Source organism: Anarrhichthys ocellatus, unplaced genomic scaffold, assembly GCF_004355925.1.
Source record: "Anarrhichthys ocellatus isolate YVR2014 unplaced genomic scaffold, GSC_Weel_1.0 scaffold27, whole genome shotgun sequence".
Lineage (NCBI taxonomy): Eukaryota > Metazoa > Chordata > Actinopteri > Perciformes > Anarhichadidae > Anarrhichthys > Anarrhichthys ocellatus.
This window is the reverse complement of record NW_022280057.1, coordinates 1,580,933-1,592,280: the sequence shown is the minus strand read 5'-3', so window position 1 is coordinate 1,592,280 and position 11,348 is coordinate 1,580,933. Positions and strand designations below refer to the sequence as shown.

The 11,348-nt window shown below is 40.5% G+C and overlaps 1 protein-coding gene across 1 annotated transcript in view; it reads right to left on the bottom strand.

Annotated features, from left to right (window-relative positions):
* Nucleotides 1-245: 245 nt before the first annotated feature.
* diaph2 (diaphanous-related formin 2) overlaps nt 246-11,348 on the bottom strand; it is a 375,865-nt gene continuing 364,762 nt past the window's right edge. Inside the window, exon 30 of the mRNA XM_031862465.1 lies at nt 246-4,082. Coding sequence (XP_031718325.1) covers nt 4,018-4,082 — 65 coding nt within the window. The 3' untranslated portion in view covers nt 246-4,017. The remainder of the gene's footprint in view (nt 4,083-11,348) is intronic.

Below are 11,348 nucleotides of genomic sequence, written 5' to 3'. Positions count from 1 at the left end.
CCAAGGTCCAAATATGTAGCTTTTATGGGCAGGAGCTGTCCGATTCATCATGCACTTAGAGCTCGCTGTAATCCCTGTCCATAAATCAGCATGGGGCAGGTATCTTCTGCCCTGCCACAAAGTAAACTCAGGATAAAATGTTACACCAGATCATTTGAAAAAATAAAAAAAGATGGAGACTTAAAAGTAAATTCAATACTTCTGACATGTGAATAAGTAAATAAACGCAAGACAAAAAGACAGAGAATCTTTCAGAAATCAGTTTATATAACAAAGTGGTTATTATTTAGTATCACATGCCGTTACATATTCTATGGTAGGACAATGTGCATAACCATTTTGTTTTTTTTCATGGTCTTAAGGATACAAATAAACTTAAAATGTTACAAATATAAATGTTTCTCAAGACAATAAAACATACTCAATGACAACTAGGAGGGTAGGCAGGGATATGGCAGCTTACACATCATGGTTGGAAAGGGTTTGTCCACAGTTATGAGCAGTGTTTTGTTGATTCAGCCACAATACGTCTTCCACAAATCAACAGTAAGCACTCACAGTGTCGGAAAGAACTGGATATGTGGCAGCTGCAACTATTTACCAAAAGAGATACTTTGCAAATATTTCACTCTGTTAGTAGCAATGTTGTATTCAAACATCTCAAACAACTTTTCCTCTGTCTGAGCAGAACATCTTGTGAGGTAAAGTGCACTGACTGTAAGTTAGACTGCAAACTTTTGTCTTTATTAAATCACTTGCCACCAATCACCACCGAAATGGCTTCGTTTACAGTTTTTTGATAAATCTTTCCTGCCCCTGCCTCCTCATTCTTACAAATACCATGAGAACAAGGCATAACACCAGTTCAGATTTGTTAGTCACAAGCTAAAATACAATGGGATGATCGGCCTGTTTAAAGGCCTGCTTTTTTACACTAAAATGATGGAATAAATTCAGGTTCTTTGACATGAAACACTCCTGCTAATTTCTATACAAACACAGAATTCTTACTGATTACCCTAAAAGATGAAATGGAGGACGGTGGGGGGGGGGTACAACAATCACTTACAAGGGTTATGACAGTGTTGTCATTGTAGAAGTTTCTTGTATAATCTTAAGTTTCCTCAACTATAGCTGCTTTTATTGAGGACCATGATTTGAACTTGTATGTTTTTAGCCACTGCTTTCCAGTCATTTGTTCTATTGAATGGCAACACACTTAAAGTTTAATGATGCACTTTTCCTATTCAGTTTTGTGTTGCATCTGAACTTCTACAATCAATAACACCTTCGCTTTCAGCTCGTTATCTTCTACAATGGCATCATCACAAGAGATTTTTTTTAAATTACAAATAAAATCTAAAATATTTTGAGTGTTTTGTTCTAGAAAAGAAATACCACATGTCTATCATTTTATTACATCAAAATGTCCTACTTTGAATTGCAGATCCATATTGGATCGATGTTTATTAAACAATGGTTTCAGTGAAATAACAATTCATTTTTTTTATTCCTGTACAATCTTTCCAAGACTTAAAAAAACAATATCTGTACCTCCCTTTAATATACAAAACAAAATAAAAAAAAAAAACAGGAATTTCCCGTCATTGTACAGTGAGAACTGTGTACCCACCCACCCCCAAAACGTTGGCACATGTGAAAAAAAATCTAATTTGATTTAATAATCAAGAAAACGCTTTCAGTCAAATTGTAAAACACAAACTACTGGTTGTTTTGGCATGTATGGTATCCAATCACAAGGTGAAAAAAACACCAAACATCACAGAAGACATTGGTGTTGAGGGAGAACTGATATTCACTCAACTGTACAAGTGTGGCGGTGTCGTGACTACAAAAAGGAAATCAGTCCCTTTCATGGCACATAGCCCACCCTTAAAACTCCTATCCACACACAATCCCTTCGGCGGAAACCTCGTTCTCTATGCTTTCTCTGTGCAACTGCTCCAACCTTATATTCGCAGGAGAATTATTGTCTTCTTAAAAATGCAGACTTCTCGGAGCATTGTGGATGCACTTTGAGCCGAGATGATGTGTAAAATTGCATTTTTAGAAGCATGCAAGGCTGGGAGACGAGGCATCGTGAAACAGACACATCACAAGCAGCACTGGCAGATTATTTAACTGAAAAATCTCCATCTATTCAGCCAAGGAGTCAAGCACACTGAATCCTATTTTGCCCGCGTTCCTGTCAGATTACTGAGCTGGCATGGCGCGCACACACACACACTTGCCACGAACACAAACACCCAGAGACACAAAGCCTAAAGCAGAGTTATGGTATTATTAAAGTAACTCGGGTTTGGGAAAAAGGGTCACTTATGCTATTAGTGCTGGGGAATTGGAGGGCGTGGGAGACTCACTTGCCAAGACAAGCATCATCTTGTCTTCTTTGCCCCCGAGTCGAATATTCTGGTCGTGCCCACTGTCCATGTGGACTCAGTGGTTGTTTTTAGTAGCATCTGCTTACAGTTTAGGGCGGTGATGGGACAGGGTCGCTCTAGGCATGAATATATGAATAAATAGTTCACGTGAAGAAACTGTGTGACACCGGGTTCTTACAGAGGAACAAAGCTTACAAGTTTCAACTATTTTGAACACAAACAACAAGCACCAGGTGTTAAAGCTTCATCAGTATGAATAAATGATGTCGTGTGGTTCATTTAAGCCTAATAACATTCTGTATTTTGATCTACAACATTTTCCCATTGAAATCTCAGCTGTGATTTTGTAAGCTGCTTAGCCCTGATATTATTCAGCATTATTTATTATATAGTCTCTTCAACATGGTACAATATGTAATCTTGTTCAACAAAATGTGTTTATTTGACACATTATCTGCAGTGATTTTTATTTTTTTTTAAAAATGTATTTATTTTTTGGAAAACGGAATAAAATGTAAAATCTTGGAATTCTAAATGGAGCGAACTTTTCACCATCGGTCTCCAAACAGATGACATATTTTGAAATTATTTTCAGAGCATTCATATATATATATGAAATAGATTCATATTAAAAATGTTATACAAGTGCACAACGAATCTCCCCCCACTGAAAACCTGTGTGACTGCAGGAAAAGTCAAAGGGTCGTGTTAGCTCCTCTTGGCAGTTATATGCATTTAGAAATGTGTCAGTCTCTCTTGTTAACAGCAAAAGCGACCTTGGGACAGAGATCAGCACCTGGAGGCATTGGTCAGATATTACTCAACTAAAAATAAAATGCATCCTGTCAAAATTGAGATTACAGTTTCAAGATCCATGAGTCACATGCGCTGAAATATCGGCGCAGGCGGGCCAGCTCTCTCATATGTGGAATATGTATTGAGTAATTATTCATATGGACTCCTTGTACATGTGCTAGTAGAATTGTCTTGATGTTGGTTGAAGGAGGAATTGACAGAAAAAAAAAAACATTGAAACAATTACTCCCTCTTCTGTGTAGAGTTCAGAATCTTGTTGAAGAAAACTTCAGCACACCACGTGTGTGAAATGTTTTTCAGGACGATAAGCCTACACTATGGTGCAGTCCTTCTTGGCAGAATATTTATTTTCAAAACACTTGATGTTTCATGTCAAATCTGTATGTGAACTGTAATATTTTGTTTAAAAAAAAAAAGGATTAGAAGAAGTTTAGACTTCAAATGGATTTCCAAGCACAGCAAACCTTTCATTAAAAACAGCAGCAGCCCTAAAAATATGTTGTTTTGTTTTTATAAATCAAAACCATGTAGCGAGAACATGAACATTTAGAGTGAAAGTGTTGAATAAATATGTAAGGCATCAGATGAACAGCATGAAGATAAAATGTCTGTGTATGATGTACTGTAGATGCTTGCGTTCTATGTGGATTCTTTAGGTATTTTTTGTTCCATAGTTGTGTGTACGTGTCGGTGCGCGCTACAGTGACGGGTGCTCTGTCCCTCCTTCAGATATCGTCCAGGTCTCCACCTCGCAGGCCTCTTTGGCACTTATCTAGCGTCTTGTGGTAGGCGTGGGCGATCACCGAGCTTGATGATTTGCGTTGTGGCGTGAACGAGACCTTTCCAGGACTGCGCGGCGGTTGTCTGTAAAAAAAAAAGAAAAAGAAAAAAAAGAACCAACAGAGAATCAGAAACAGACAGTGAGACTGAAAAAAAAACAAATCCATACTGTCAAGCAGGAGCTCAACTAAATGAAAGACTGTATGAAGAAAACCAAAGGAGGCAGAGAAGAACGATGGAGGGGGAGATGAGATAATCCGGGCAGTTTGAAAGCAGAGCAGCAGGTGAGTAACAGAAGAAGCTGATGGAGTTGAGGTGCTTGTGTGTGGTGTCACAGTAACTCCATTCAGCTCCTGATGCACTCAAGAGCCCCTCAACTCCACTCAGAAGCAGCATATGCACAGAAGGAGCACACAAGGACCGCGAGACTTGTTTGTGTCATGCACCTGTGCTTGTTGAGTGGCAGTGAGGGATTCTCTGCCGTGTTTGCGGTCAGGAGGAACTTTGGGTTTTCTCAGTTGCCAGTTCGATGACACAGTCATACAAATAATGCTTCCCATGCTATCCAACCATGTCTGCCCAGAAATGCCCATGGTATCCGCTGGGCAGCCAGGTGGCAGGTCGGGCTGGACAGAACCAGGAAGCATAGCCATGGAGATGACTGCAGGCACACCCACTCAGGACTGCCTGGTGTTTCCAAGCGTGCCACCACTAGTATGCCCATTACTCAGTGCCAGCTGTAGGGTGCCAGGCGTCCCGGGCTGGGCGTTGTTTAATGGCTTTCGCTCTATCCATCATGTCAGGTAATGAGCTGAGAGTGACTGTGATGGCTAGGAACACATACGCAAACATTTGCGCACACACACACAGACTCCCGCCATCACAGTGTAGAACAGAAAGCACTCCTTCAGATTAGATACAAAGCATCATGCAGATGGTGCACAGGGGGGAGAGAGGGAGGAAGAGGGAAGGATGGAACACAAAGAGCAAGAGGAAGACAGATAGAGATGGTTAAAAAAAACAGATGGACGGTTCTGTATTATCTGCTTCTGTTAGTTTGACATATGCTATTATACAGGTGATTGTTAAAGCCAACATGTTCTGGCAGTGTGTCCAAAAACATCATCACTACTTATCCATGCACTCATTTTTACATTCACAGGTTGTGCTTCAGTCTCAAAACAAACGTTCATAGTACACAAAAAAGAACAAGAACAGAATTGAAAAGAAAAAAGGTAGATCACACAGAATCCATCCCGGCCAATCATTTGCAAGCCCAATTGCTGCGACCTCATTTCTGGGCCAACAGTCCCCATAACCATCAGTCTATCAGAGGAGCATGAACACAGCTGGGAGAATACAGACGCTCTGTTTCTAATGATGTTAAGCTACGTCTTACTGTAAATAGGATGAAAGAAAATACTTTACAAATAAAAAGACCATAAATGAATTGGGAGACAAGTAAAATCATATAAAAAGTGGAACAATCCACAAACAGATCTATACATAATATAACTACTGGGGTTTGAATACAGGCTGCACTACTATTTTCCCAGTCAAGCATAGCAAGATATACACACATTACATACAGAATACCCACCATTAAATCACCCTTTCAAAACTGTTTTTCATTTTTATTGAACTGTCTGTGGTTTGTGGCAAGTGATTTTTTTTTACAATAAACCATAAGCAGGCTGAGTCTTGCCACCAGCTCTCTGCAACAATACAGCACACTCCTAGTTAAGTCTGGTGTTGATTCAAAAGTAGAGGTGTATTGATACGTGTATGAGAAGTGTGCAGCTATCAAGAGCATCCAGTTGTTGTTGTTCATTTGAAGAGGCAGAAATGTGTGTGCTGTGTATACTGAAAGCAATGCAGAGCATTAGTGTGTCCACTTGTGGAAACCCTACAAACATGTAAAGCAGGCCGCTTGTTGTGCAACAACAAATGAAAAGTGCCCTGTCGGGGGTTGCCTAAATACATGGGAAAGCTTTTGACAAAAACTTCACAAAACGGGAGAAAAACCTCCAGCAAAATGCATCTCCCATCACAGGATCCTCGAACGGAGAGCTATTGGCTTCTCATAAAGACTTTTTTGTTTCTATCTTCAGGTGCATAAAAACCCTTCTTTTCCAACATCAATCTATCACAACAATTGAACAAACAGCAGCCATTTCTACTGGGGGGGAAACATTACTACGAGCCTCTACTGGATTGAACACTTCAAGCACACATACAAACACATATACAGACAGCGAGGGGAACAAAGTGAGACTGGGGGATAGGAGGAGAGATCCACACAGAAGACAAACTCTACGGTTATTCGCAGCACTGATTGCAACTCTTTCTCCTCGCATTGGTTTTGATGGCGTCTTTACCTAATTCTCCCAGCAGCACCAGCTTTCCAAGTTACAGTTGGCGCGACACAGAGGAGCGCACGCAAGCGGGAGAAGAAATTGACAAAAGAAGAGCAGGTATTCCATGTTACAGCAGGGAGATGTTGGCATACCAGAAGTTAATTAAATGCTGGCACCGTTTCATATAAATGTTACTAAATGCACTGAGGACGTCAACGAGGGTGGGCAGATGGAGGGGGAAGTCACTGACACACACACACACACACACACACACACACACACACACACATACACACTATCGCTCTCTCTATCACATACACGCACACACACAAAATAAAATACAGTTCTGCTCGAATATTTAAGTGGTACACAGAAAAAAAGGCCCAATGCATGGCTTTGAGGAACTCTCTCTCACACACACAAGCAAGCATATCCTCGCATGTATATCATGATGATCTCTGCCACGAGGGAGAGGCTCTGAATAAGACAAGGGTAATAGGAGGAGGAGAGGATGCCAAGATTACTAAACAGCTAAAGCAGAGGCCTTAAGCCGGCGCAGTTAACGCTAACCCCCTCCTGACTGTTTAGAGGGCCTCCAGTGAGATGTCATGTCGTGTTACGATAGAGCCGCAGCTTCCCTAGTGGATTCCCCAAAAGAGATTAAATATCATAATGACTTTTGTGTTACTGTCATCTTTGGCTAATTACGCGGAATTACATCATGATAAGGCTCTATGATCCGCAAAAGAAGGAAAAGCTGCCAGTCATCTATCAAACGCTTTCAGCATGGGATACTTTGAGGAATTGCCTCTCAGTGGCCAGAATAAACAGGAAGACTTTTGGAGGGATTATGCTACGTTAGTTAAATATCATCTGGGTAGCTTCAGATCTTGGGCCAACATCTAAACATGGTACCCACATTCATCAAGGCCACAATAACAAGGTCAGGCTCACATAATCACCCATCATGTGTGTACATAGCTGCAGAAGGCAAACAGGATGCATCATAAGGCATGACTGGAGCTCCATCTATTTTAGAATTAACTTTGCAAATAATGTATTCACTGTATTTTGTGCTAAACAAGTGAGCAACGACATGGATTTTCTGCCTTTGTCTAATTCACTCTCAGAGTCTCTCTGCACTTCATATTTCTGACAACATAAAACATAATAAAGGTGAGTAAATCTCTGCTTTCTGCGCATCAACATGTTGCGTTTGCTTCTCTGTCGAAGGGGAAAGTGTCTGCAGCATTAGCAACAGCCGCGACCGTCTATCGCCTCTTTTCATCTTCTGCACCTCCCTTCCGCCTTCCCCTCTGCCAGCCTCCAAGCTACAGAGTAATGGAACTCCCTACACAGAAACAAGATACGGTGTATAAATGGGATGCAGAGGGAGAGAAGCTATTTCTTCCTACTGAAAGTTATGGGCCGGCTATCGCAAAACTACAGTCGTGGCAAACACAGCCCCTCGTTCACCGGTAAGAGTAATCACCCCAGAGAAGGAGGAGGGGAGGCGAAAAATAGTACAACTGAAGAAAAGGTGATTTAAGTCGTGGGGATCGAGCCGGAAAAGAAAAGAGGGGGGGAAGGACGATGAGGATGGTGGGTCAAAGAACAAAGAATGTCAGTGACCCTTTTCTATCTGATGTTACAAGTCACTCGTTGATTTATAACAAGCAGTTGAAATGTATATAAACCAAAGTGGAGGATTAAAGATATTGAAAGTCCAACATGCTTTCTTTCAGCTACTGCACTATATACTGTAGGTTAGGTTTTTTTTTTTTTGGGGGGGGGGGGATATCTAGGTTCTCAAAAAAAAAGCAGATTGATTTGAACCAATTTTCCCTCAGACTTTACACCACCAAGCATCCAAATGTTGTATATTTTCCTGCTGCAAGTAGACACCGTAATTTCTAGTAAATATCTAGTAAATATCTTGTAAATTTCTAGTAAATATCTAGCTTCTGATGACAAAAAACAGAAAATAAAAAAATTTCATTTTTATCAAGAGTTTCTCTAAGTAAGTAAAAAACAAAAGAAGATTTAGAAATGAGAAATTCTGGTTATTATGAAATCAAAATTTGAATAAAATTTGACTCTTTAAAAATGTTTAAAATATACATTGTAATGGGGAAATATTTTAAATATTGCTACTTACAAAAATGTTTTATTGGCATACCTTTGAATTATCAATGCCTTGCAATTCCACTCACAAAAAAGGTGCAGGCATACACACACGACAATTGTCTTTACTTTGACTCACAAAAAGTATAAACACAAAGCTTTTCAGTGTTTCAGCTGATGTGTTCGAATTTGGGGAGAGTTGACTTTTCATCTTATGTTTTATCTAATTTACAATATTGATACCTCTAGTTTCTCTCATTCTGCCTCACCAACATTTTCACTGATCGATTTCCTATAAGTCCTAGAATGACTTTCACAAATTCCCTGGGTAATAAACTCGCTACTTTCAAAGACAACTATACTATGCGCATGGCTATTCTTTGCTAGCCAACCTGTCTCCAAGGATAACTGTATATTACCTGTAGCTAGTGTGTTTTAGTTCCTTATTTTAAGTTGGTATCATCTAAATGAGGGGAATGTACAAATGTCAGGGGATCTGAGAGTGTGGGGGCTGCAATCCAGTGCTTGATGTGTTTTGGTGTGTTTTCTCAGCATGCCATAGCAGGCAGAGGCCATCAGCATGGCATGAGACAGGCCTGGATAATTCTCCCACTCTGTGTTCCTCACTCCCTTCCGCGCCACACTGCCTGTCTCACTTCTTTCTCTTGCCCTCCCTACTTATATATTTTTTTAATCCTCCCTATTTCTGACATTACCTCCGACGTTACCCACAAAAAGCAGACCACTTGTGGTTTCTAAAGACCCAGGAAGCACAGAAAGCAATCTAAACACTGACAACACACTTTAACTTGAAATGGACACTAAATCTTGTAGAATTCAGATTAGGCATGCACATATACAAGTTCACCATCCCGCTCGACAGTTTGTATACGGCATTTGGAGCAAAGTGAGTTTAACTGACAGTCTGTTGAGATAAACGGTAATGAGGAGAGGTTCTCAGAGAGCAGGGTGGTCATAACACATGCAATCGGTTTTGACAGCACAGGGATGTGTTTAATCTTTCCATGCTTCTATCACCACTCTATCTCAGTGGGTACTGTGATGTGCATGTTTGGCAATACTGGTGACTGACCCAGATAGTAAATACAGCCATTCAACCCCACCGCCCTACGCCTCCCAAACAGTCTCTAACGACTCTCTATACCTGGATTCCGTTTAAATTTCAGATTCTCTCTGACAAAAACTGGGCTGTGCACCGTCACTCAAAAAATGGCAGCAGGAGTGATTTTCTTGCTGCCTTTTCCCCCCCGTATTGCAACTAGCCCCATCTGTCCTCAAAGTGCTTTTATTGTCAGACATACTGTGCTTAAATGCAGCCTATTTCTCTGTCTTGCTTCCACATGCACACAGCATATAATGTGCACATATTCACTGACTACCCCTCGGCACAGAATTTTCAGATTCAGGAGAGTAGGCAATCACTGCACATGTTCATATACAAATGCGAGGGAAGAAAAGTACTAGTTTATCTTCTCAGTGGGTAATCTGTGACAGGTCTACCTGGGACAAAACAGCAGGAAAGAAAAAAAGAGGTTTTGCGTGTGTTTGTGCAGGTAAAACCTGTGTGTACTATATGCTCTTGTAGCTCTGCGTGCGTGGTAATCTGAAAAAAATCCATCTTTCTCTTTAAAGCTCGGATAACATTTGTTAGATTTTTGATTGAAAACAACAAGCTTGACAGACTACTGTAGCACACATTCCTCATTGGGCCCTTCAGGTTCAGAAATCTCCTTCAAAATATCTCTGCTGGACTTGATTCTTCAGTCACGGAACAATACCTCTTTGCATTCTGGGATGCAGCGGAGGCACACACAGTCCAAATGAACAGTTATATGAAAACACTTTTGCTATCGATCAGTGCCTGAGGCAAAACTCCCATTCGTGATTGTCCTCTCAGCAGTCAAGTTTCAGGAGGCAGGCTTCAACTCCAAAAAGTATAAGCATGGAAAAAAACTCAAATATCCTTGAGAGTAAATTCACGAAACTGCCAAGCACTGCCCACCTGTTTTGTATGTTGTTTGAGTATACTTTTCACTTTGACATTATCTCCTTTCTTTGGCACAACACTCAAGTATACAGTGTAGCTTAGAAGGCTGGTGGTATTATGATGTGCAGTACATTATGTGCTGCACAGGGAGGAGGAGCATTCACACTACATTTAAACATGAAGAAACATTATTTTATTAATCAATTCTTTTTTTGGGATTATTTTCTAGATTAATAGAATAACTGTTTGGTCAATTAAACATTAGATATTATTAGACAATATTCGAGACTCCAATGTAACATCAACAAGTATCTTGTTTTTTCTGACCAACAGTCAAAAAATGGAAAATATTCAATTAAGACCAAAAAAAATCATTTGCCATTTGACATCCTGGAACCATGCTTGAAAAATGCCAAACTATTAATTGGTTATCAAAATAGTTGCAGATTATTTCTCCACTTATCGATTAATCTTAAATAAAGTAATTTGCTTGAGTCTACTTCATGCATGGAGGGCAACCAGCAGTGTCAGAATGTGTACACTTGACTGAAGCTTTTTTAAAGATTATTTTCTGTGCATTTGTCACCTTTGTTGGACAGATGACAGCATAGAGGCATACTGGAAAGGGGGTTGAGAGACATGCAACAAGGATCCCAAGCCTGAAATCAAACCTAGGATGTTGCATTCATATGGCATGCACTGTCACCGTTTGGCTACCACTGTACTGCTGGACTGAAGGTTTTGATTTGGGGCTTCACCAGCAGCCTGAGACTTTGACCACAAAGCATGCAGGAACCATGGAGAGCACAGATGGGCGCCTGTAGCAGAGGCCAGTGTTTCACAGGCCTGAGCCAGGCGAGA